At 41.3% G+C, this 27,216-nt stretch overlaps 1 protein-coding gene across 1 annotated transcript in view; it reads left to right on the top strand.

Moving 5' to 3' along the window:
* The window catches only part of LOC309417017 (uncharacterized protein), a gene marked incomplete at both ends in the record, with an annotated part of 50,743 nt that extends 32,548 nt beyond the window's left edge, over nucleotides 1–18,195 (top strand). Inside the window, 9 exons of the mRNA XM_082014409.1 lie at nucleotides 8,662–8,905; nucleotides 9,215–9,401; nucleotides 10,197–10,359; nucleotides 12,353–12,418; nucleotides 12,991–13,111; nucleotides 15,167–15,315; nucleotides 15,610–15,753; nucleotides 17,149–17,310; nucleotides 17,804–18,195. Coding sequence (XP_081870535.1) covers nucleotides 8,662–8,905; nucleotides 9,215–9,401; nucleotides 10,197–10,359; nucleotides 12,353–12,418; nucleotides 12,991–13,111; nucleotides 15,167–15,315; nucleotides 15,610–15,753; nucleotides 17,149–17,310; nucleotides 17,804–18,195 — 1,628 coding nt within the window. The remainder of the gene's footprint in view (nucleotides 1–8,661; nucleotides 8,906–9,214; nucleotides 9,402–10,196; nucleotides 10,360–12,352; nucleotides 12,419–12,990; nucleotides 13,112–15,166; nucleotides 15,316–15,609; nucleotides 15,754–17,148; nucleotides 17,311–17,803) is intronic.
* Between the last annotated feature and the right edge of the window lie 9,021 nt (nucleotides 18,196–27,216).

Here is a 27,216-nt window from a genome sequence, read left to right on the forward strand (position 1 = left end):
AAATTAGGGGCTAAATGGGACTAAACGTGTATGTTTAAGCTTCAGAGCCAAGTGAGATCTCAGTGAGATGTGGCAGTCTGGGAAACTTAACTGTCTACAGTAGCCTACTGAAGCAGCAAATAAAACAGCTAATGTCCCTCATGCTCCTGCCAACAGCCTCCATAGTCTTGAGGGGATCTTTCTCGCCCGGTGGCCCAGTGGCCCAGTCTCTTCAACTAGGGAAGTTTGCAGCTGCCCGTACTACAACCACAAAAACAACAAAAAAAGGTCAGTCGCTCCAAACCTTACAGTCTTGGAAGATTTGCTGCCGGCTCCCCCCGCGCCTGCCGTGGGGCGGAGGCCGACGCTGGGCCGAGGCAGAGAAGAGCTGGGGGGGATGGCGGCCCAGGCGGCGGGATCAGGAATGTGGCGGCCGCCTCGCCGGACGCCCCCGTCTGCCTTTTTCAACAGAAAGTGGCTCTTGCTCAAACTCCTAATATTTCGCAGCTCGGATTTAATCAGCACCGCCTGCCTGCGCCGGGACACCTGCCGCCCTGCGCCGGGGCGGGGAGGGGAAGCAGCCCGGCCCTGAGGCGAGGCCGCCTCACCGCCGCGCGGCACCCAGCGTTGCCGCCTGTGCGACGGGGCGAGGGCCGGCGGCGCGGTTCACGGGCTGGCCGGGCTTTCTAGGAGACGGCAGCAGGGAGTCCCGCCGCCTCGCTCCGCTCCGCACGGTCGGGCCGGGCCGGGCCGGCAGCGGGTACGCAGCAGCTGGGCTTCCCCCTGCGTGCTGGCGCATCCTGAGGGAAGCCGCAGCCCGTCAGCGGCGGCCGCCTGCCCCTGAGGGGGCGACGGGGCCTCCCCTGGGACGGCGCGGGCAGCCGGCGAGGGTGGGGGCGGCCTCCGTCGCAATGCCGGGCGAGGGGCCACGCCCCGACCGAAAGGTGGGGGGAGGCGGAGAGCGGCAGCGGCCTGGGTGCGGCGGGGAGGTGCAGCGGGAAGCGCTTTCTCCGTCGATCGTGTAACAGGGCGGTCGGCGACAGCTAGTTTGGGGTAATCCGGGGGGGAAAATCCGTAGACATACGCCGATAGTCGTACTTTGTTCCGATGTCCCGTTTTTGGGGCTGCGAGGTGGCTCAGACCGAGGTGGTGTCTCTTGGGGAAAACGGAGGGCTCGGTGACAGTTTAGGAGTGGGAGTGAAATCAGTTTTAAAAGGTCAGCATTTTCCTCTGCCAGCCGTTGCGTGCGACGCGGCTCGGTTTCTGAGAGGAAGCGTGAGAGCACCTTGCCTCTGAAGTCAGATCTTGGCCCCGGGTGCGGCGGGTCTCCGGGCAGCCCGCCGCGGCCGCCACGGCGCGGCCTGCCGCTGGGCTCCCCGGGGCGCCCGGGCCGGCGGCTGCGAGCGCCGTTCTTGCGCCGCCGAGGAGCGGCAGCCCCGTTCCCCTCAGTGTGTCCAGGAGTAGGTAAGAATTTAAACGAAGGCTGTTGACAAATTATTTCCTGCCATACCCGGTGAGGGCTGTCAGCGACTCACAGAGAAACGGCTACGGAGATGGTGTCGGTGCTGTAACTGCAGCCCAGCGCGGGGGCTCGCTGCAGCACCTGTCAGGTGTGCCTCAGCACCGAAGGAATACATGTATTTGTTGTACTCCTTTTCCTAGATGAGAAGCGAGACGCTTGATTAAGTTCCCTTGAAGAGGCATGGCATACCTGGCAGTTAATACAGGCGTTTAAGGTAATATGTATATATCTTTTTTTTTTCTGATTTGAAATGCTCATGGGCTTACGTAAAAGAAATGGTGTGATATTCTGACTTCTTGTTAGTTCATTCCGAGAGCAGGACTCTCACATGTTTTTGAATGAGACATTCAAAGAAGTGCCACACGTGCAGAAATTACTAAAAGACGTGATTCTTCAAAGTTCTGATGAGACTAGGTTTTTTAATTGAGTAGATCAACTTTGAAAGAACTAAAGAGTAGAGGAAAATGTGGCAGTACCAATTTAATTACAGATTTTGATGAGAATTAGGCTTTATGATGTGCTGTCATGGATGCTGTAATTGTAATTCAGGTGCGTGTATCAGTGAAGACCTCTTTCAGCCACTTTTAAAAAAAATTTATTTTACATTGATGCAAATATTTCCTTTCAGGGTGAAACTTTATGGATGTGGCCTCAGATCATAGAATTTTTTCCCCTCTGGAAAATTTCGGAAAAAAATGGCTCCAGCTGAATTCTGTCCTGAGTGGTAAAACTCCACAGGTCGATTGCAGGCTCACGATGTGGACAAAATGGCTGGAAAAAGGGACAGATTTACCTGTTTATCATGGTGGAGTGTGGTATGAAAAACATTTGCGCTTGACTCTGCAGTCATATGTTTGTTGTTTTCATTATGAATTATGTGAACGCATACACAGAGCAGAGCCTAATTTTGCTGTTGGGTATACCTTCCACAGAAATGGAAGTTTTTTCATTGTGAAGCTTCAGAGACAAGCAGGAGTCTCTTCAGAGTGGTTCATGTGTTATCGGTTTATACAGGGCTATATATACTTGCATGTATATATACATATTTGCATATATATATACATACTGGCAAAAGGGCAAGTTAAAACTTTAAATAGCTACAAAGAACACTGAATTTATAGTGAAGCAGGATTCTGAAAGACTTTCCTTCAGAACATGGCAAAATGCTGCTGCTGAATCTACTGATAGGGGCAAAAAACTGCTGGAGAGAGCATGTGTGAGAACACTGGAGTAAGGTAATGCTGTAATGGAACAGAGCTTATGAAAAAAACTGTTTCAGAGAAGTCAAAGAAAATACATGGTCGTAAGTGGGGTCTATTCAGTCCCATTTTCTCCTTAAATTATTTCCATTATAATATTTTCATCTTCTTTATAATTGAAAACTAGAGATTTTAAGAGTTACTGTCCCTCACAATTAGTGAAGAAAGTTGGAGCTTTTGTACAAACATGCATAAAACCCCTCTAAGGATTCTAAACTTTTTTTGTATTTCTTTTTATGCTCAGCATTCTTGCAGGGACTCATTCCTTCTTACAGCTGGGCAAGAAAAGACCTGCCTGGCAATTTGAGCGGAAATTTGCAATGAGGAAGGAGGGAAGAGAGGGGGAAAAAGGAAGAATGCAGGCACTGCAAGAAGCAGTGTAGATGACTCAATATATGGCACGCTTCTGAGTCAGTTTGGTGAAGTAAGACACAGCAGCCGGAAGTGTCATCTTTGGCTATTGTAGAAATTGGTGATCAGCTAAAGATTTTTCACAACAGGATGGGATTCTCCTGATCATCCTTCAGTTTGAATAATTGCATTTGTCCTATCACAATGCTGTAAAAACTGTGGTAGGCTGAACTAGAAAAAAAGCACTAAGGCAGGCAAAGTTTAGGAACAACTTGTTGGAGGCATGTAACTAATGGATCCTTCTGCAAACACGTTAGGGATAAGAAGCCTACCAAGGAGTCCTGAGAGCCAATAGATCATTCGGGTATAAAAAAAAAAACCCCTATGGGAGAGTCTGTGGGAAGATACGAACATAGCAAGGGAAAAAACAAGAATGGGAATTTTTTGCATTTGTGTTCATCTTGGTAGAGCATGAATTTCAGTGCCAGTACATTTTCATATGGCTAATCTTCGTGGAAAGATCTGTCTCAAATTGAAAATTCAGTAAAAAGCAGCTACAGAACAAAATGGTCAGTAACAAAGCACCACAGCTGGCTGATACTCACTTTTGTGTTCTCTTGTTGTAAATGTCTCATTAAAGCAGCTTTAGGACCAAAAGATCAGAAAGCAGTAAATGTTTTTTTATCCTCCCCAAGTGATCAAAAGAGAGCCAGGGAAGTAAAGCATGGTGAGTCTGGTATATGTAGCAGTCAGCTGGGTAGAAACTCCTTTAAAAGATGGAACCAGTGGAAATGAAGATGGATTTTTTGGGGAAGGAGTCGACAGTAGCTTTTGTAAAAGGAAGTCATGGCTCACAAATACTAAAATTATGTTAATATTATAAACATGTAGGTGAACACATTGGATACAGGAGACATGGTTGATACAATCTGCCTTAGTTTCCAAAAGGCATTCAACAGAGGCTGTCAGTGAAGCCAGGCTGCTGTAAATACGTATTCTGACATGTATAAAGAAGCATAGGTAAAATGCTTAAAAACCTTTACCTAGGTAAAAGGTAAATGCTCAGTTTTTCAAGTGGAGGTAGATCTAGTGGAGTCCCAAACAATTGTCTTCTGCTCAGCATATATTTTTAATGATCTGAACAAAGTAAAACTATTGCAGTGGCAGAATTTGCCAACAATACAAAGCTATTCAGGCTAGAACACAGAGGTGTTAATTGCAAAAAGTGGAAGAAAGGTGTCATGATAGTGAATGAATGGGTAATAATAGCAGAAGAAATTTGTTGTAGATAAATGTAAAGAAAATTTTAAATGAAGACATATGGGCAAAATCCTGACATCATGTGCTCGGTGGCTGACTGGGTTTGCCTGTTCTTTAACACTCAGTGCTGAGGTCTTGTGATTTTACTACATAGGCCCATGGAAATACCAGGTCAGCACTTAGTGATATGCAAAGAACAAATAGATTGTTAGAAATTATTATGAAATTATTAGGAAAAAACCCAGAACAAATAATTGTTTTAGTTTATAAATCCATAGTGCAGCTATGTTTTGAAGACTGTATGCAAGTTCTGTTCTCCCCTTGCCATCTCAGACGAGCTGTAACATAACTGGAGGAGGCACAGAAGAGGGTAGAAAAGATGATAAGAAGTACGAAATCAGATTCCACCTAAGAGACAGTTAGAGAGATTAAGACTCTGGATAGGGAAAGCAAGAACTGGTGAGAAGTATGCTAGAGATGTAACAAAGATAGAGTGCTTGACAAGCTGAATAGGAAATGTTCGCTCGTGTTTTTTTTTCTTCTTGTATAATAATTAGGAGCTGTCAGGTGAAACAAGCAGATAACAGGCACAAAAAAAGCCAAAGACAATTCTTACATTTCCTGTGTCCTGTATTAACTGTACAATTCCTGCATTAACTGTGTAATGCAAATGTTGGCTTTCAGTTGTGGAAGTGTATATTGGAAACTGCTAATTGAAGGTTTGCTTTCCTTTTTTGCAGGGAAACATGACAGCAAAAACATTGTTTTCTTGTAATATCACAACAGCATTTCTATCTTTAATTATTGCAGGTAAGTTTGTTGGTGGCTATGGAAGATCTTGTTCTGAAATTTATTTTTTCACACAATACTAATTTGCTGTGAAAATGGCTGTAAAAGTCAAATTTATGTGCATGCCAGTGAGGATTTTTTTTAAACAGTCCTAAAAGCAGTAACCTGTGAAGCATATAATATGTGATATTTTATGTACTGTCTTATCACAGACTTGTTTAGGTTGGAAGGGAACTCTTGAGATCATCTAGTCCAACCTCCCTGACCCCCCTCCAGGGTCAGCTAGAACAGGTTGCCCAGCACCATGTCCAGTTGGATTTTGAATATCTCCACAGATGAAGACTCCACAACCTCTCTGGGCAACCTGTTCCAGTGTTTGATCACCCTCACAGTAAAAAAGTGTTTTCTTGTGTTCACATGGAATTTTATGTGTTTCAGTTCATGCTTGTTGCCTATTGTCCTGTCAGTGGGCAATACTGGCAAAAGTCTGGCCCCCTGTTCTTTGTTCCTTCCCATCAGGTATCTACAGACACAGATAAGATCCACCAGGGCACTCCCAAGCCTTCTCTTCTCCAGGCTGAGCAGTCCCTGCTCTTTCAGCCTCTCCAGTGGAGAGGTGCTTAATCATCTTTGTGGCCCTGTGCTGGACTCAGTCCAGTAAATCCATATAACTCTTGTACTGGGGAGCCCAGAACTAGCCCCAGGACTCCAGATGTGGCCTCCCCAATGCTGAGTAGAGCGGAAAGATCACCTTCCACCTGCTGGCAGTGCTCTTCCTAATGGAGCCCAGGACACCATTAGCTTTAGCTGTGAGGGAGCATTGGTGACTCATAGTCTGTTATCACAGAATCATTAAGGTTGGAAAAGACCTCTAAGATCATCAAGTCCAACCCTCAACCCAACACCACCATGCCCACTAAACCATGTCCCGAAGTGCCGCGTCTACATGTTTTTTGAACACTTCAGTGATGGTGATTCGACCACTTCCCTGGGCAGCCTGTGCCAATGCTTGACCACTCTCTCAGTATAAGAAAATTTTCCTAGTATCTAGTCTAAACCTCAGCCTTGTCCTCCAGGACCCTAGTGTTCTCTGCAGAGCTGCTTTCCAGATGAATGGTCTCCAGCATGTACTGGTGCCTGGGGTCATCCATCACCAGAGGCAGGACTTTGCATTTCCCATTGTTGAACATGAGGTTCCTGTCAGCCGATTTTTCCAGCCTGTCAAGGTCCATCTGGATGGCAGCTGTGTCGTATAAGCTGATGAAATGACTTGTAGTTTTAACTTTTACAGGATGTGTCCTTATGATTTTTTCATATTGGAAAATAATGGCCATTTAACAATAATATAACATCCAGAGTTTTGTAGAACTGCTAGGCTACTTGGTTGCAACTGCTTGTTTCTGCCCTTCAGCTGTCAACCAACAATCAGTTCACATTTAAAACATTTCAAATTAGTTGCTGTCATAATCTTATTCCACCTGGAATCTTGCAGCAGTGCCAGACTGTTAAAAGAAAAGCCTCATTAATTTTCATGCCTTGAGTTTCTAGCAAGCCATTTGGTTGGAAATGCTTTGGATTTGGTTTGGGTTGGGGTTTTTTTCCTATGGATGAACAAGCTGCAAGGTTTACCAGTCCATTGGATAGTCTGGGTTTTGGCTAAGTAATCATATGGAAAGGTGATTATTTGGCTGCCCTCTCCCCAACAGCAGAGAGTTCTATTGTCTGCTTAGTTATGTGTGTACCTTACAATTCTTTCCTGCTCCATGGAAGTAACGGAGGGCATTGGGGGAGGGGGATTTCAGAGGCAAGAAGTGTTTTTTTTGAAAAAAGACACTATTTGAGAGTATTAACATTTAGTGGCAGAAAAAGGTTCTCAGTTCTTATGGCCGCAGCATTTCATAACCATTGAAGCTATCACAGAGCATTCAATACAGATATCTGAGCGATTCAGTTTTCATAAGTAATTTGGAAAAGAATTAGAGCAAAGTGGTGAGAACTGTGGGTGATATGAAATTATCCCTGGTGATTAAAACTAATGCTGACTATGAAAAGGATATCTGGGTGTTGAATGGTTTAGTGATAGAATGTCAATCAGTAAAATCAAATGGAGGGGCATGGAAGGGCCCTACACATACAGCAGAAGCATGCATGCTGTATGTGTGTGATGTGAACATTAATTAATAACCACTTGGGAAAAATGCTACTTTGGCATCTTTGGATGTCATCAGTGGTGGTCAGAAAAGCAGAATTTTTGGGAAGGGAGTGGAGCAGAAACCAGGAAGCTTCATTATGCTACTCTGTAACACCATGGTGAATGTGAATCAATTGAACTCTGCAGTTCTGGTCATTCCATCTCAGAAAGACTATATCAGAAAAGGTAGAGAGATTAGTGACAGTGTTGTCTGCTATGGGATGGCTTGCATATGAGAAGTTATTAAATGAGTGAGGACTCTGAGGTAAAGAGATGACTGAGGCAAGATGTGATGGAAGTCTATAAAATCGTGAATATCATAGAGTAGGCAGATGAGGGAATGTTTACTTTGGCGTTTCTCATCACAAGAAGTACATGATACCCAGAGAAATGATAAAAGCCAACGAATAGTTTTTCATGCAGAACATGAGAGAAAAGAAAGGGGCTGAAAGCAAAGCATTACTGTACTTGTTCTGTCCTACTTTCTTTTCTTATACATTTTCCACTGGTTGTTACCAGAGACGGGGTTTTGGGCTAGACACTTGCATGACTCTCTGTGGCTGTTTTTCTATTCTAATGAAATAAGGAATTTAGATAAATAGAATACTGACTCTGGATACCAGGGTCACATTCCTGAGTTGGTGCCTTTTTTGTCATACTGGAAAAAAAAAACAACAACCCTCATGGTGTTCTCTTTTTGTGTGTGAATCTCTGTGGGTCCAGGGGAAAAAAAATGAGCTCATTGGTAAGTGCTTGTAGTAATTCCTTTCTAAATTCTCATAAAATGAAGGATGAGTTGAAATTTCCATATCGAACTTAGTATTTGTGCAACTGCAACTTTAACATGTGTTAAAGTGTGTCCTCTTTAGGACATTTGTGTACTGAAAGCATCGTCCATCTTGAAGACTTGCTTTGACTGGAGTTAAGTGAAGCTAACAAAGAAAGATGTTAAAAGTGAAATTTATGGGTGTCTGTGTGTATGCACATGAAACAGACTGGAGAAATACGAGTACTCTAGTAATTTGTGTCAGAACAAAAACATACAAATGGCAGTCTGCTGCAGACAGATTCTGTTGGAGGTAAAGTTTGGATTCAGAAAAGAGCGTTTCATTTCAGTGGTGTAGCTATAGCTGTATGTCACAGAGTAGTACTCTCAACTTCGAAGATAAGGGATTATAATTGTATTTTTAGTAGATGGCTTAAGAATGGAAGTGGAAACTCCAATAAACTGTGTAAATGTAATCAAGAAATGAGTTCGGTATATTCTTTTACAGTGTTTGAGGTTTTTTTTAATGTTTGTCTCTCTCTAGAGAAATGTGACGCCTATGACGTGATGTTGAGGCAAAGTCTTGTGCCTGATGGGCAGCCTCTTGCTATTAAATGTTCACTGGAAAGGAGTTTGGAAAGTGGAGACTACAACTTAACATGGTATAAAGTTGGTAACAAGACAGCTGTGCCTAGAGACAAACGTTCTAGAATTCATCAGCGGAAGAATTTCATTTGGTTTCTCCCTGCTATGTTAGAAGATTCTGGAGATTATGAATGTGTCATAAGGTGAAAGTTTAAAAAAAAATGACATTGCTACAGAAATGAGTTGCAGAAGGAATAAATTTCAGAAAGCAAGTAGAATTTGGGGTGTAGAGAAATACTAATGAAGAAGGGAGAGTGTGTTCGCAAAAACTGACCTTAGGTGGAGGAAAGTAAGTCTAGTTTGGGGTTCTTTTTCCTAGTAAGCAAAAGTAAATTTGTTAGAGAAACTGTAAACTTTTCTTCCTCTCTTTCTTCTTCAAAAAGAATAACATATATTTTCGACTTGGAAGGTATGCCAAGGAGGTTAATTTAATTATGTTATATTAACTGCAGGAATTTGACAAGCTGCAGGAAAATGTGTACAAAAGTAACAGTTTTTGAGAGGATTGATGGTTTATGCTTAAATGAAAAATTTGCTGTAGAGGAGGTGATATTCACTTTATCATCTGGAAAGGTGGTGTGTCCACACTTGGAATATTTCAGGACTGAGAAGAATATTCAGCCTGTTCATTGGTATAAGGTGAGAATGCTGTGTTTTGTGCTGCCTTACAACTGTCTATTATTTAAAATGTAAATCCCCGATGCTTGTGAACTGTAGGAGAAAAACTGCAGGTTTATTGTAAATGGGAGAGAAACGCTTTTAAGACAAATTGGGTGAGGATTAAGACTTTTTACCTTTTAAAGGCGTGTAGAGGGTTTTTGATTAACGGGGTAAGAAATTCGGCTCAGATGGAGGAGACGTTGACCCGCGCGTCCACCAGGTGGCGCTTTTTTACCCGCCAGGGAAACGCGCTCCCGCGAATTTCTTTTGTGCGGAAAGAGACGTCATACTCATTTGTAAGAGGTGGCGTATCCACCATGGGCTCAGTATTGTTCCATAAAATAAATGCCATTTCATATTGTTCAGTCTTACTTAAAGGCTCTTTCCGTTAGGAGGACGTAGTGCCTTCTGCAGCATTCCTGCCTCATGCCCATATGGTCCATATGGCACCAAGAGTATTTCAATACTTAAAAAACCTAAGTCTAATTATTGACAGATTCTTCATTAATGAATACTTTTACAAATGCTGACACGTGCATTTCACTTTCTTATTTTTTTAATATTGAAAGTTGTTTTCTGTAGGATTGGATTAAAAACTCAGAGCCAAAATGAAGTATGTTTTGCTTTTTATTCCACCTCCTTCTCTCTTCTTTAGCCTCTGCACAGCATCCATCCTTATGCTGTGGTCCATTGAAAGTTCAGATAGCATTAAAGAGAGACAAACCGTAGAAGGAGATAGTGATATGCATTAACAGAGTTTCTACACATGTTTAGGACTGCCAGCTTCTGGAAGGGAAAAGGTTTGCCTTCTCAAACAGTGATCTTATAATTTTCAATGTGACTGTACATGATCAAGGAAACTATACCTGCGAAACAACATATACCTATAATGGAAAACAATACAACATTTCACGAGACGTCAGTCTGACTGTAGAAGGTAAGTAGATAATTTTACTGTGTTTGTGTTCATAACAGTGACTCCAAATTTTTGTCCAAGTTTCTAAAGACTAAAGTTAAAAGACCCAATTTGTGGATAGGCATCCTTAGGGCTACTAGTTTTCACCTAAATATGGGGGAAAGAAATGTTAACAGAGAGTTTATATTTGTTGCCACTGTGTTGAAGATTGCCTCCCCTGTTCAAAGTTGTAGTATGTTAAAGCTTTGCTGCTTAGACCAGCTGCCAAGGTCCCTAAGCAGGTGCCCTGTAATGCTTGGTAGGCACAATACTTTCTGCTGTAGTTGCACCCTCTATCCTGCCCGTCTTACTTCTCTGTCTTTTACATTATCCTCTTGCTGCAAGAACAACAAAATAAACCAGGCCAAATTGTAGCAGTATCTTTATTTTCTGTGTCCTGTTTCCTTCAAACCTTTGTTTTTTCTGTTTTTGGTTTTAAGCTCCTCAGCACATGAACTGCTGATTTCTGATATCGTGTGTCTAGCTCGGTAGACCCTGATTTATGTCGGGGGGCCACCAGCACAACAAAAAAAATATGAAAGAATGCCTAGCTGTAAAACGTGAATACCTTTGTTAGCACAGCATTATGAGAATGATACTGGATCACTGAAAAGGCTGTGCTATGTCAAGGTATGAAATACCAATGCTGTTTTTACATTCCAGCCAATGAAAGGCTTTTTCAGGTTTACTAATAGATTGCGTTACTATTTCATGGTCTTGTTTTGTGCTTGCCAATTTTGGCTGTGTGTGTATATATATGGATACATATGTATGTGTATATGTGTGTATGTGTATATATATGTTATGAATATGGATTGCATTCATATAATGTCATATGTGTATGATGCGGATAAATAAAATATGAGGAACATAAGGTCAGATCAGATGAAATGATCATTCTGGTCTTAAAATCTATACCTAGAACTTCTCTCTTAGTGTAATTTCAGCTCTCATTACTCAGTAGAAGCAAAATCATATCACTCCTTTGCCATAAATGACTGAAGGCAGCTCAGTTGTTTTTAAAGACTCTAGCTGAGTAAGTCTGCACTAAAGTGGGTGATTTTGGGTCCAAACAGTAGTGCAGACCCAGTTTTCAGAAGGGGAAGGGAAGGATATATCTGGGGCAATTCTGTGTGCTTCACTAGTGGGCTTGAACAGGATGCTTTATGATTTCTTTTTGTTAATTTGTGCTCTTGGAGAAACTTCCTTGAACTTTGAGTATCCTGCAGGAAATGTTCTAAAACATCCTACAGCTGCCTGAGGCAGCTGGAAATGGTACGTGTGTTCAGTGAGGGACCCTCCAAGTTGGGATTCATTTAACCATACTGAGACTTTTTTAATGTAGATATCTAGATCTCCACGTGACAATTACTCTCCTTTTGTAGCCTGTAGAGAGAAATAAGCTTTCCAGAGTGTCATCCATCTAGTCCTAATGTAAATGTCTAAAAGGGGCCACTGGTATTGTACTTCCTTATAGACAGTGCTGTGGGAAGAATTGTCAGGCTTTTAACGGGAGTACAGAAATGAAATTTCCCTTTATAATTGTAAAAGTCTAAAATAGATTCATTGTACGCCTAAGTTTTTGGCTCCAGTTTGTATCTGTGGGGTATTGGGTGACAGGCTATCTAGATTTTAGAGGGGTAATACTGTAGATATTTACCAGTACACTTTTCAGGACCTGTATGTGCAATATTTCATGATTTTTATGCTATGGAACAGCCAGGCTGCCATGAGTGTGTGGAGATTTGTGGCACTAAGTTTTGGAAGAGGTTGAGCAAAGAATAGCATAACTTCAAGTCAGAAGTAACGACTACTTGAGATACGGTACTTTCAGTATTGAGTGGTATCTGTTATAAAATTGCTGTCAGCTTTGTCCATAGGACAGGTTTATTTTAGTTGTATTTGGGTTATAGAGCATAGAACAGGCTACAAGTGCCCCAGCTTTTCTGAAAAGAACTTTCTTTCTTTTGGTTAGTAAGCCCACCAAAAAAGCCCCCAGAAATATCTTATCCACGAAACAACTCCATTGAAGTGGAACTTGGTAAGTAGTTTTCTCCATAAGAAAATATGATTTTGTATCCTAGTGAAATTTTACACTCATGGAGTGCCCTGTTCTGTGTTTTTGGTTTTGTGTTTTGAAAAAAACTAGTTCAGTTGACCAGCTCAGTTTCTCTATGTTGATCTTCTGAAGGAGGAGTGTTTGGGGGTGAGAGGGAAAGAGACAAGGCATGTTGCTTCCAATGTCTTTGGAAACCTGTATGGAGATTTGTCAGATGCAAAGAAAATGATAGGGAACCCAAGTGATTATCTGTCACATTTGTTGCTTTTCTTCACTCTGGAAGAGATTTTAAGAACAGATCCATCTTTGAATCTGCAGGGAAAGTGATGCCCCAGAGAGAGGCATCTTCTTCCTGGTTTTAGCCTGTTCTATCCTACCAGTCTCTTTCTGAACCTTCAGATCACTGAGTATATAGACCCTCTGTTAGAGTAACTTTTCTGAATGGGTGTGAGACCATCCTTAGCTGGTCTGTGTGGGAGCCTGTGAACAGAATTGTATAGACTTTCCTAAAGGGTACAGAAATTAACTTTTCACTTTGTAACATGATTTTATAGGCTCACAAGTTACAGTGGATTGCAATACAACAGGTGCTGATGGGTATGAGGTGTTTTGGACAGGCAACGGTGTGTATATTGATGTATTTTATATGAGCAGAATTTTTGCGAGTCCCTATGAGTAAGTATATTTTCAGATTAGAAAATACTGTGTTGCCAACCAACGTGGGATTTTCTCCCTTTGACATTAAAATATTTAGCAACATTTTTTCACTTGCTTAAATAACTTTCTTTTTAAGAACTCTAATGCTTGCTGCCTCCAATTCACTTTCTGCTTTGAAGGAGAAACTTGAAACACAGTAGGCACATGGACTTCACATGTGATTGTGCTCTTTTTGGCCATTGTAAAAATCTGTTTTAATTTCCAATCTTGGGAAAAGACTTATGTAGACTTACAGTCTCATAATTGTAATACAGTTTCTATTGATTGGGCTCTGGCCTGGCAGAGACCTCTTTCAGTTGGGTCAAGCATGTCCAGACATATGATCTTCAGACTGTGTTTTTCTTCTGCGTTCTCCTTTCCCTTCACTTCTGCCTCTCTCAGAGGTTGCAGGAGTTCAAACCTGTGCTTTGCAGGAGAAATTGAGAGTTCTAGGTTTAAGAGCCTTGAGTTAGAAAAGTGTAACTGAGATCAGCTGAAGAGCTAATGGAATACTTTGTTGAGGACATTTGTACTGAAGCTTAGTGGGATAAGAGGAGGAAAGGGAGACAGATTGCCAGTGGTGAGTTGGGGTTTGGGAGGTGAAAAGCAGGTTAAATGGACTTCAGAGAGAAGAAATTAGACCTGACTTGAAAAGGCAACTAAAACTGGAGCAGAAGGCAAGCTGAAAGATTCTTAGATATGACAGGTTGGGAACTAAAAATTGCAGGGATTTTGTCAGCCCTCATCTCATGCTGGTGCTGTGAAGAAAATATGTGATAGTTTTTGTAAATTCTCAAGCACTATCTATGAGTGAGAAACTGATGAAGAAATTAGAATGATATATTCAAAGTAAGAATATAGTTGTGAGACATAAGTTCTCATCATGAAACAAAGGGGGAAATAAAATGCTGTATTCTTTGAGTGCTCACTGAGAGAAGACGCTATAAAAAAATATAATATCGTAAAGAATTGTAATGCAATAAACGGTTGGGCCGTAATACAGAGGCACATGGTCACCTAACTGATACCATAAAAGCAATGTTATTTTTTGTACTTCCTAGGACTTAAATGGTCATCTTTGCAACTACTAATTATTTGCACTGGTGATGTTGATTCATTCATTCCTTGTTACAGTGTTCAAATTACTGTAACTTTTTGCTCAGAAGGTGATTTGCATGGTCATATGTACGTCCTTTGTCATATATTTCAAGCTTTTATTTTGCATTTTAAATGGAAACTAGAATATGTTTTCAGGAGAGATTAGTGCTTGGCTAAGTAGACTAGTTAGTTAATTTTTCTCTTGAGATCTACTGTTAACAAGGTAGTAGTATCCCTTATTTTGACGGTGGTTAAAAAGTTGTTTAGTTTAGACATCAGTCACACATCACAGTACACATGACTAACTGAATGTACAGCATAATGAGCATTTTTGTGCCCTTGTACAGTGTATGGGGGCTAACCCCTGTCTCTTAATGGTGCAGCCTGACACTTTAGCTGTTACAAATCTGTTCTGATCCACGGAGTGAAGCAGCAGTTTAGACTCTACTCCCTGGAATCACTCTGTGAGTTGGTGTTGTCTGCTGCGGGTCAGCACCTTTGATGTCTTCCCTGTCCCACAGCTGCTTACCGCAAGATGATGCCCTTGTAGCGGGGCCTCTTTCTGTGTCATTTCACACTGTGGAATTTCTCTTCCGCCAAGCACTGGGACTCTCCACCTGCTCTTACAGGGGCTGGGAAGCCCATAACAAGGGTTTGCTTAGGTTTGTAAAGTATATTTTTCTACTTTAGCCTATAGAAATGTTATATTCCTTTGGGGAAACACAGCTCTAGATAAGATAATGTCTTGATGTTCTCCAATGTCTATGCTAAATGTCAGTAAGAGGCCCGACTGTTGTTTGGGTTTCCTTCATCTGTTCTGAAGTGTGGTTGACATTTATAGATGGAAACAACCATTGTCATGCTGCAGCTGTTAGTGATTAAGCCCTTCCAGAAAGGACTGTGATTTTATGGCTCTATTTGTTGCCCTTTGGGTAGGGAGGAAACTTCTTATGATGGACGTCCTATGAATTCTGTGAAGCTAATAATTTCAGAAGTGAATAGTGAAGATTATGAACAGCCCTTTGTCTGTCAAGCTTCAAATGCCTTTGGCCAGGTTGCATCCTATATTATATTAAAACACAGAGGTAAGAAATACTGTTATTTTTGAGGTCTGTGTTTGTCTTTACTTCCCCAGAAGGGGTTTAGGTACCAAATGCTCATATATCATGTTGAGAGAAGGCAGATGGATTGCAGTCTGCAGTACGTATGCATGTACCCATGCATAGGGAAGGAGTTGTAGTAGTGTATTTATCATTATTTTAAAAAATGGTAAGTAGAAATGAAAAATATGATACTCAAATGTGTATTACATTTGTGTGAAAGATCAGATTTGGTGAAATTCAAAATAAAAAAAAAAATCTTCTTATATTTTTGTGCAGTTCCTGATATACAAAGATGGCTGACTGGAGGGCTTGTTTCTTTGTTAATTTTAACATTTATTACTTTAATAATCTACAAGATTTTCAAGATTGACTTGGTGCTTTGGTACCGTAACTCTGGCTGTGCCTTTGCAAGTAAGGAAGGTATGTGAGTGGCACCAGGTATATTACTGTAACTAGTCTATTGATTTTTTTTCACTTGCCATTACTTCTAAGCAATAATGTGATTGTTTAATAGAATGTATGTGGAATTTCCTTGAGGAATTTTCAGATAGGCACAAAGACATTTTTGGGTGGATTTTTTTTCAGTCGTGGGTAAAATAGATAATCATAGTTGAGACAATAAACACTGCATAATTTTGAAGGCAGTCATGGTGAAATAGGTCAAAAAGAACTCCAGGTTCTTCCCAAATTAGCATGTTGCTTTTTGCTTTTCTGTAAAGCAGTTTCTTTACATGTAATTTTACGGTCACTCTGATGATGACCAATAGGTGTCAGTAGAGCTACATCCTGTAAACTAGCTGTTTAAAGGCATGCATTAAATACATTGAAAATCAGACTCTCATTTTCTCAGAGATTAATTTTGGGTTTTTTTTCCCCCAAACTTGTCTCTTTTACCCAACAGTTCCTTCTATATCCTGTCAGTTATGATGGTTATGTGCCAAAGAGAAAAAATACTACTTGTTCTCTATTCTGTGATTCTTCTTACGTATTTTTGTTGCTGCGGTGTAGACAAATACATTGGACGGGTGGGAAAAAATTGGAATAAGTGCAACATTATAGATACTTTGCATGGCAGCCCTCAGAATTAGGCTGCCTGAAGTTCCCCATAGCTTGAAAAGAAATGGATTATGTACATTGAGATAGTTAATGTTTACTCATGGCCATTCTAAATGTTTTCACAGAAAAGTAATTTCAACTTCTGGTTAAAAGTTCAGTTTTCCCAGAACACCTTAACAGACTTCTAATGAAAGAAAAATAAAAATCAAAGAAACTCTGTTTTGTAACTTGTTGAGCTAAACTTAACTTGTTGAGTTAAATCTGATTTTGGTTTGTTTTCTTCATTCCTGTTTATTATGTAATCAACTGCCTTTTGGCCTTTACTTCTGCTACCTGCCTTCCCCTCACAGAATTATTACAAGAAAGAATTGCCATTTTCCACCCTCTCTTGTGGCTAATCAGAAATGGACATAACTGCTGTTGAGTTTGTTTCAGGAGAGGTGGTGAAGGAAGTCCTGCAAGAGGACACTTTCTTAATGTCCTAGCACCTCTGGGGTTGGGGGCTCCTTCCTGGAGGTCCCAGGTGCTGCATACAGCTCACTTACTGGCACATCTGTCCCCATGATGGGAAAAGAGGTCAGGTTCTGTGGCTGAGCATCTTTTTTTTCTTGTAGAGCATTTTGGTTCTTTGATGTTATTCTGTCAGATAGGTGAATCAACCCCCCTTTACTATTTTTAAACAGTTCAAAATGAAACCTTGCAATAAAGGCATGTGGCTTATTTTTAGTTTTTTAATAGAAACACTTGTGTTTGTTTTAGATGGGAAAGTCTATGATGCCTATGTCCTGTATGCAAAAAGTAGTGGAGGCAGAAGCTTCTATCGTCTGGAAACCTTTGTTCGTAGAATACTCCCTGATGTTTTGGAACAACAGTGTGGATATAATCTCTTTATATTAGGAAGGGATGATTTACCAGGAGAAGGTATGCTTTAATTAGTAGAGTTAATAGGTTGTCTTTTGACACATTTTCAAGTTAGAAGATTATATATACAATGAAAAAAACACCTATTTTTGGAAAATAAAGCAATATTTGTTTATTTTTAGTGGATAATTTGTCCAGTAGACAATTTCTTTATTTTTAGGTTTTTTTTGGTTTCTTAACAAAAATTCCGTTCTGATGTTATGAGGGTCTGCTCTTTCACTTTAGTGATGAACAAATGAGGATTCAGCAGCATTAATAATATTGTTGAGGTTTCTTGAATGATATCTGCTCCTGGGGACTGAAGAAAACAATTTTTATCAGTAATTTCATGCAGCGGATCATGAATTATGAATGACAGTGTGGAGATCTTAAACCAGTACCAGTCCTCTGAGCTAGCCACTGCTCATATATATGCAATTTTAAAATTAAGAAATATTTTACATCAGTTGTAAGGTTTTTATGCAAAATTTGATTGTTCCTTCATTACTTACAGCTGTGGTCAGTGTTGCTGATGAAACCCTTAAGCAAAGCAGAAGATTGATGATTATTTTGGGATCAGAAACATCTAGTTGCTGCCTGTTAGAAGACACCTCTGAACAGCAGCTAGCTATGTATAATGCTCTCATCCGTGATGGGACTCAAGTGATTCTTATAGAAATAGATGAAATACAGGACTACACAAGCATGCCGGAATCAATCAGATACATTAAGCAAAAACATGGAGCTATCCAATGGAAAGGGGACTTCTCAGAGAAATCTTACTCAGCAAATACAAGATTCTGGAAAAATGTGCGCTATCAAATGCCATCCAGGAAAATGGTATCTTGTTCAGAAGTGTATTTGTTGCCTCTAACTTTGAACAGTTCTTCAGCAAAGAGAAGTTAAGATGGCACTTACTAAAATAATACTGAGAAAGTAATTCTGAAATGTGGGGTTTTTTAACACAAATTATTTATGTGACAAAGTAAATGTTTTCTTCAAGGAATAAAAACTACTCATCCCTTCCTCAAATTACACCCTAGAAGAAAAACTCTGTGTAACTTTATTTCTCTTCTGGGTTTTATATAGTGACACAATTTGTTGTGTTCATCTCACACAGATATGAGAAGTAAACGCCGGTGTTCGTAGACTATTAAATAGTCGTTGTCCACATAAGTGTAATATCCACTGAAGAAGCAGCTATGAAGTCCATTTTTTTTAAATTGAAACTGCAGTTGATAAATTAAGAATCTGTTTCTGTCATCAGCATTTTCCTAGTCATTCTATTCCTCTTCTTGTTGCCTCTCCGTGATTGCCTGACTTCCTCATTAGTGCAAGAATCTGCACTGTGCAAGGTTTGGGGTCCCCTCCTGGGCAACAGGAAGAATAAGATAAGACAAGAAGCCTTATCCTTGCTTCTTGAAGGGGTTGGGGAAATACATGACATAGCAGGTATATTTAAAACTCCTCACAACACTAAATGTGTTTCATCTGAACAGTTAGTACCAGATGTGTTCAGCAAATGGAATGGAGTCTGTGGCTTTTTAGACATTGGTTGAATAATTCTGTGATACCTGGTCTATGGAGTGTTTCTAAACTTCATCTCTTGAAATGGTCAGGAAACAGAAATTATTTCAGATTTCTTGGAAACTGGAAGCTTTCTAGACTGTGCTGCTATTCTGGCAGCCAGATGTTCTCATTCCATGTCTCACCTGTGCTAACTACAAGCACAGAAATTCACTGAGAATCTATCAAAGGACTGTGCTTGGGCTGGGTATCCAGGAGAGGGACGAAAATGGCCAGTTCTGGAACATGACCAGGTGGTGATGGAAAGAAATAATATCTTATCTACTTGTTAAGGAAAAAATTATTCATGGGGCTGTATCAACCTGCTTGGGAGTAGCTTGGTATTTCTGGACCCCAATCCATTGTTTTGTGTGCATTGCCATGAGAAAACGACATGCAGCTTCCTTTTCAAGGTGGTCTGAAGTGGTAAGAGTTTTCACTCTCCAGCCTTGAAGAGCATCATCTAAATGCAAGTGTGAATTCTGCTTACTTTTTGTGTTCTGAAACAAAGGTCTGAGACAAGGAAGAGGGTTTTAACATGTAAAATCAATCAAATGTGAGTTTTGTAAGTTTCCTTTTGTATGCGAGGATTGTGTAAGATAAAATACTGTGGACAATACTGTTCTTTTATCTTAACCAAGTAACTGGCAGGAACCGGTAAGAACCAGTACAATGTTAAAATACAAGCTAAGCAAGTAGATAAGGAAAGAGTTCCTCTGGAGGACAGACAAGTCACGGGGACCAAGTACTGCAAAAAACCACCAGAGACCACCAGAGGACCACCGACTCATTTAACAGCGCATGCGTCAGGGACATTTGAGTATGTTAAACATTTCTCGGAAATGTAATGAATATGCTAACAATTGCAATGAATATGAATGTATGTGCTCTATATAATTCAGATGCTGGTAACACGGGGCACGCATGTTAGGAGGAGATATCCCCCATGCGTCTGGCGCTGTGATAAAGCAGTCTGCTTAATAACACTTTGATGTTATTAAGTTTGAATTTCTTAAATTTGAATTTCTTTGAATCAGTTCTTTCCTGAAGTATGTTCTTTCATTGTCTTTATTGCCAGGATAGTATCCGTCACTGAGTTCCTTTCAGCTCGTTTTCAGAAGTGTGTATGCTGTAGAATATACTCTTCATTGAGCTGTATTGAAAGCAAGGTCCAGGAGTGGAACGTATGTTTAAAGTGAAAGATTTGCAATAGCATTTCATGGTACCTTTTTCTTTGAGAAGGTCTAGCAATACTCCTTATGAGCAGTGTGGTGTTCTCCTGGCTGTGGGGTTCACAGCTGTGCAATTTTCCACAGCCTCCATTGACTAGAACTTCTGAGATGTTGCTATGAAAACTGAGAACGGGATGGATCATCCATTAAATGAGGTACTATTTTTCGAGTAGATGTTGAATCAGTCTTTGGAAATGCTTAATGTTTAGGCTGGAACCTTTAAAAAATAAATTTAGGAACCTAGAGAGTTTATGTAATCATTATTATCAAATTTTACATTGTGTTTGGACTTGCTCAGAAATTGTTGAAAACTACGCTTTCTTTCAAACATTTTTTTTCACTTGTGTTTGAGAACACTTATTTCCATGTAGAATGCGAGAAATAATAAAGAAAAGATGTTGAAGCTATGGTAGATTTTTTTAACTTCCTAATTTCATATGCTTTGAAATAAAGAAATATGCATGACACTAGGATTTTCAGTACTACAGATAAGTACATTAATTTGCATGGAGTTGTGTTGGTATTTTTGTTTCTTTGAATGCGCTGTTATGATTTCTGACCACTTTTTTCATAGTTCTTTTCAGAAGTTTGCTACAATATTCGGTCAAGCATTTTCCCACTAAATGAGACTCCTAAAGACTCTTAAGTGAAGACAGATGGTTGTAAGTCAGTATTTATCTACCTGATACTTTCTTTTAAACAACCACATTTAGTATGATTATTTAGGCATTTTAGTTTTCTTGTGTGAAAATGAGTGTGGGAGAGAGGTTTCAATTTTTGTGGTTAATTGTTAGCTAGCTACTTGAATGTAGCACGACACCAAGTGGCTTATCCTTTTATTGTGGGGCTTTATTTTGATGCTGAATTTTGCCTCTGTTTTCTCCCCTTGGGAATTTTTTTTGCAAGTCACACAGGAAAACACACTATTTTTGTGGTACAATAAAAGAAATCCCATAGAGACAGGTGTGCTGATTGCTCTTTATTAAAAAAAAACAACTCCACAAATGATTAGTTGGCTGGAGGTCTGCTTCTGGAAACTTGGTAGCTTCAGAAAGAAAATGCAAATGCAATGTAATCTGTGAAAAAGTATTTGTTCACTACAACGTAGTAGATATATTTCCCTTTATTGTCTATCTGTGCTGACAGAGGAAACAGTCTGAATGTATGTGGCGTAAGATACATTGAAAGCATTCTCCGCACCATTTTTTACTTTTCAGCCATAACTGTATGGTATTTCTTCTGTTGGCTTGTTCCTGTCAATTTATTTGGCACCCCAGATTGCCCCTTCTTTCTGCATCTTTCCATCCATACTGTGAGGGTAGTTTTTTCTGGGAGACCTTCCTCCTTTCATAATTTGCCTTCCATATCCCACTTGCTTACCTTTATGGCAGCTAGTGCTCAGATATGGCATGTTTCATGTTTTAATGTACACATCTATGAGTGTATTAATTCATGGGTAGAGGCTTATGTGATGGGGAAGAGCATACACTCTGAGCCCAAACCCGGAATCAAGTTGTTACAATCTGCTGGAGTCTATGCAATGGCCCTAGACAGGACAGCCCTGACTGACTTTCTTTTTTTCCTTTTAATTTACCTCTATATTGCATCCTAGAAGGTAGAAGAGCATAAAGGTGATTCACATTTCCCCTTTATCTCGATGGCTTGCGCTTCTGTTAGAGGGGGAAGCCCATTCTGCCTTTTGTTCCGAGGCTATGGTAGTTTTAACTACGGTTCCTCCTTCAATATCTGCAGTTAACTTGAAGATGAAGCAGGCACAATACAGTTAATGTTCATAAAATCTGGGCTGGCATTCTTTTCCTAGAAATACTTAAGGATGTATTACATTGCAGAGCTTCAGAATACATGTAAGTAAAATCAGTGGCTAGCAGCTTTACTCCAGAGTACTCCAAGGTCTCTGGTTTAGTCATAGATGCTACAACATGAACACAGGAGCAATAAAATTTTCTTCTCTCCTCTCTACACTCACTATTCCCCTGCTGCCTACACTGGCAGCAGGAGAGTAAAGGCAAAGTACACACCTGACGTGCATGCTTGTTCTCTTTTAAGATGGGATAATATTAACCAGGACTTGATGCACTTGCTGAGACAAACTGAACATTAGTCACTAAAAGTGAGATGGAAAGTAGTACTAACCACTTGTGTCCTCAGCCTAGTCTAAGATTGTTTCCCATGTTGAAATCAATGGGAAAAAGGAGTCTGATGTCTGCTGGGCATCAGGGGGCACAGTTAAAAAGTACAGCCCATGTGTGACTTCCTCCAAGAGCACATGGATCACTGTGGCATTAGAGCTGGAGTTAGAGCTCTGCTTGGTGATGACGGTGACTATCAGAGGAGTAGGTATTTCACTGTGAAGAAACACAGAAAGCTCACCAAGTCATTAAGGTGAATTTTTTGCTCCAGAAGGGATGGTCTTGAATTGCTGCTCCAGATCAGGTGACTTAGATGTGTAAATTATTCTTCTGGTTTGTTTTTGCCCCAGTGACTTGCCCTAAGTTTTTTTGAACAGAGCGGTGGTTGTAGTAGAAGGGGAATTTTGAACACTGTCTCATTAGGTTTCCACCCCACTCCTCTCCCCGCCCCCCCCCCCAAATAATTTCCCCGGTGGGCTTCATTTCTGTTGGCAATTACTAAAATCTGTGTTCTCTCTTTCCCTTATCTCACTAGTGATGTGCCTGAGGGGAGTTCTTCCTTTTCCTGCATTGACCATGGTAACACACCCCGGTGTTGCCTCATCTCTCCTCCAATCTCAAATGCTGATTTTGATCTTTTACACTTTCTTGCTCACTTTATATACTGTGAATATATACAAATTCCCTGAAAGATGGGAAGGGCCACGTTCAAGTTCTTAAGATGCTTTTTCTGTCTTTGAGCACATTGTTCCTAACAGTCATACTGTTTGTTTGTTTATTTGTTTGTTTTCTCTTTTTCAAATATTCATAACTGTTTCTCCTGTGCCATGGAAGTGGATGACTTGGACAAGCCATTGGATCTGGAAATAAATTTGTGCTGTCTACTCTTATTCTGGGAGCACACCTACATTGTTTCAACTAGATTTGTTTCTGGGTAAGGTGTGCCACAACCACATGATTTCAAGTGGAGCATAGAAGAAGTGGCAGGACAAATGCATTTTTGTAGGAGTAAAAAAGTTACAGATAGGTAAAGGAGGTTATAAATTCTCCCACTTGCAAAATGGTAAATAAGCAGGATATTTGGGAGTTTCAAAAATAAGATTAATCTGTCCCTTTAAAACAGAAAAAAAATTGGCAATTAACTCCCCTACATATTGCCTACAGGAACAAATAGTGAAAAAGCTAAAGAGTTGTCTTGACAGGGACACTCACAGTGGGAAAGAACTTGTGTGCCATATGTCCCCCTACCATCTGTGCACGCTCTCTTCTGGGTCGTGACATCTGGTTCTGCTTGATATCTGGCTCCGATTCCTGTATTTTTAGAGTAAAGGGACTCGATTCTCCTCAGAGACTGAAGAGGATAGAACACATGCCGACTTCTGCAAGAAAAGCCAAGTGTTTCATAAAAATATGTCTCCTCAGCCTAGATCTGAATGGCTTTGTACATGTATGTGTTTAAATGAGCCGAGGATGTGCCAGCACCGTCTGCTGCTGCTTTTAAGAACCTGTTTATTTCGGCGTGTTTGACATTTTTGGAGGGTTGGGCCGTATAGTTAGTTGGGTACCTCTACTGGGATTAGCATCCTGGAGGATAGTATGAGATGGTTTTTCACAGGAAATAAAATGAGAATTCTTGTCCATATTGTAATGGGGTGTAAATAAAAGTGCACATTTTGCAAAAGAAAATATGCCATTTTAAAAAATACCTGTATGACTTCCTTGGCACCTAAATACCTGAGTAAGAGACTAATTGAAAAAAATCCATGTAATGCTTTAAAAGTGTTTAGCCAGTTTGACCTAGACCTGACAGCATTATAAAGTCTTTGTGGCCTGGCCTGGGGGAAAAGGGAGGAGGTGAGGAGGAATAAAACCAGCAGCACCCTACATAATTACTGATTAAGATCACATGTAGCATTTTGAGCTACTTGTGGGACATGTGAAGCAGCAAAGTGCTGTTTTATCTTTGTATGTACCCCTGTTTAACCACAATGTACTTACTATGGGCATATTTCACTGCTCTTGGCTTTTCTCTTTGAAGATAACTCACATAAGCCTGATGATCTTCTTTTGATTTCCGGAGTGAGGCCACCTCCTGGATCACCATGTTCCTTTCACAAGACCCAGCATCATGGAAATTCCCTTGCCTTAGATGCAGAGCAGATATTTTTCTTCCCCTAAAAATTAGTGGTTTGCTGTCAGCAAAGTCTTTTTCAAGCAGTGAGTACAGAGCACTTTTGAGTGGGAGGGGAGCAGAGATTTTGCAGACTGTAGGGATTTAGCTGTGGAAGCAGTTATTTTTGGCCTATGCTGAAAAACTGCACCTGTATTTCATAAGGGAGTGCAGGATGTACCCACCTGCAGGTGATCCTAAATGCCTTGGGGAGGAAAATGAGGCTTTTGACAGGCGATGAAGTTTGGTTACAGATGCTGTGAGTCTGCGTGTTTCTCTGGCTAGAGGCTTGTAAGGGCCGGAGGGAGACTTTCCGGCTGCGATAGCTCCATCTGACCTGTTCCTTGGGCCAACAGCTGTCTCACAGTCAAAGGACCCAGTTTACTTTATGAGGGCTGCTGGGAAGAAAGAGGAACAACAAACACTGGAGATGAGCACAAGAATGCTCTGCAGAGTCAGGCCAGCAGCTGACTGAGCCAGACTTTCTGTCTTCAACAGTGGTGAAAGGAGCTGCTGAATACCCAACTGATACCTCAACAGCTGCCCCAAGCTGCTGGGCTGGCTCGCCAATTGCCGAGGCAGCCATGTAGGTCGCTGCTACCTTCTCCCCGCCACTGCCCAGCCTCGGTGCGCTCCAGCTTCTGGCAGCATGCTCTGTCGTCGTGGGAAAAGGGCAATGTTTCTGAGAGCTCAGGTGAGCATCCAAGCTGAAGCCACCCTTGCTCTGGTGCTGCACCTGCATGGACAGAATCCCAAGGGTACCAGCTCCAGCTGCACCTCTCATTGCTGTCAGGTCAAGCCAGCTTGGCTCCTGTGCTGTGGCTGTGTCACTTCTGTGCTCCCACCATCCCGTAGGCTGCTCACACGGTGTCTCACGTCTGATTCTGGGCCTGTCATCCTTACCACTTCCTCATGCACTCCCTCAAGGCCAAGGAATGGAGCCAACAGCAGGCAGGCCCCTAAAAAGAGCCCTTTCTGTACACCGGACATCCCAGAGGAAGTCTCCCTCCTCTTGCATGATCTGGAAGCTGCAGCACTGGTTGTACAGACACCTTGTGCTGGCGGGCTAATGGGTTTTGTCCCCGCTAGCTGTTAGCTAGGACTACCCGGGATGTTTTATTCTTGCAAGTTTCAGAACGCAGTGGTGGTTGAACAAAAGCAAGTGACATCATCATATAAGTGCCCCAGGAGACCTCGGGGTGCGCTGGGCTCTCAGCGTGCTTTGGTCTCCCGTCTGCCTCTTTGCCTGTAAATGTCAGCAGGGAGCTGTGCACTTTTGCAGCTGCTGGGCCATGGCTAATTCTGACTACATGGATTTTGTCTCCAGCACTCAGGATGCGAAATTTGAGCTCCACTGAAACCCTGGGGTCAGGATAACACTCTCATGTTTGAATCCTGAAGTTTCTTTAGTATTTTGCTTTTTTTCCCCCCTCTGTAGCAACAAACAAAAACCCATGTGAAACCTGCTGGGTTTTGTGTAGCTTGTTTGGCCTGTGTTGCTCCAGTATTTCATGTCATTTTACCACTGCCTGTAGCAATAGGTGTCAAATGAAGTTGTGTATTTAACAGTGAGATGCTTTTATCCTGCTTACTCAGTATATATTTAGACTTGGGCAGGGTGTTGATTTTCTCTCTTGAGAGTGAAAAAGAGCGTTTTGTGCTTCTTGCAAAGTCTGTTGCTGTTGGTAGGAAAGAAGGTCCCGGAGGTGAAGTATCAGAACCCAAACACTGTTCTGTAAGCCTTGAAAACCACGCAGCATGGAGCTTATTTCTATTCAGATGTAATAATGCTGAGTTGGTCTGTTACTGCATTACACAATTAACCACATCCTCCCCCAGAAAAACAACAGCGCTATCTTTCCTATTAAGGTGACTTTGGACCCTGGGAGGTATTAAAAGTGTCAACTTTTCTCTTGAAGAAAACAGCGTTCTTTGTTGGTTCTTGGTTAGCAAACACTCATGCAACATGAAGTTACCAGAGAAATGTCTGTAGGCATCATGCTGGTGCGACCATCCAGTGCAGCGGGAGAGCAGGAGAGTTGTGACACTTTTTTGCAATTCTTCTGGCATGGTCTGACAGGTGCTTATTCCCTGTCCTGACCATGTTGGACTGTCCTGCCCCCTCTGTTTGCCCACACCTGCTCCAAGGCTGCCCTTTCTATTGTGCCAGCACAGCCGCCTGTCTGTGAAACCCACTCAAGAACCAGACCAGCTGAAAAATAACTGTGTTTTTGTTGTTCCTCTCAGACAGTTATTTCTTAGGCAGATCTGTTTTCTGAAGTGACTGCCATCTAGGAGCACAAAATATTTTTTTCTGGTACAGGAGAGGCAGGGAAGGCATGGGTGGATGATTAAGATGGTGTGAGAAGCACTGGTCCTAAAGCACAGCCTTGGTAGGGTTAAGCAGCTGTTTGATGGTCTGTGTTCTCATGGCTATACTGTTTCCACCACTCAAGTATGGTCCATTGGAGCCTCCTCTTGTAGACTGCAGTACCATGCCAGGAACACACTGAGATAATGTCTCTCTTCTCTGGCCACTGTTTGGGTTTTAAGGACTTTTTCTATGCATTGCATCTGATGGATGGAATGAAAAAGGTCGTATCCCACAGTAAGCAGCATGGTCTGAGACACCAGCTTCTGATAAGGGGTATTTTCTGCAACCAGCGCAACTTTTCTCATGTTTTTACCTATTCCTTTATCAAGCTTCAGCACAATCTCAGTGCTGGCCATCCAGCACATTAAAGAGAAAAAGATGATGGATCTTCAGGAAAGAGATAGCAGCCCTGTGTAACTCGTTGACAGAGGACAT

The sequence above is a fragment of the Phaethon aethereus genome (genome assembly GCF_964289735.1).
Source record: "Phaethon aethereus genome assembly, chromosome: 1".
In the NCBI taxonomy this organism is placed as follows: Eukaryota; Metazoa; Chordata; class Aves; order Phaethontiformes; family Phaethontidae; genus Phaethon; species Phaethon aethereus.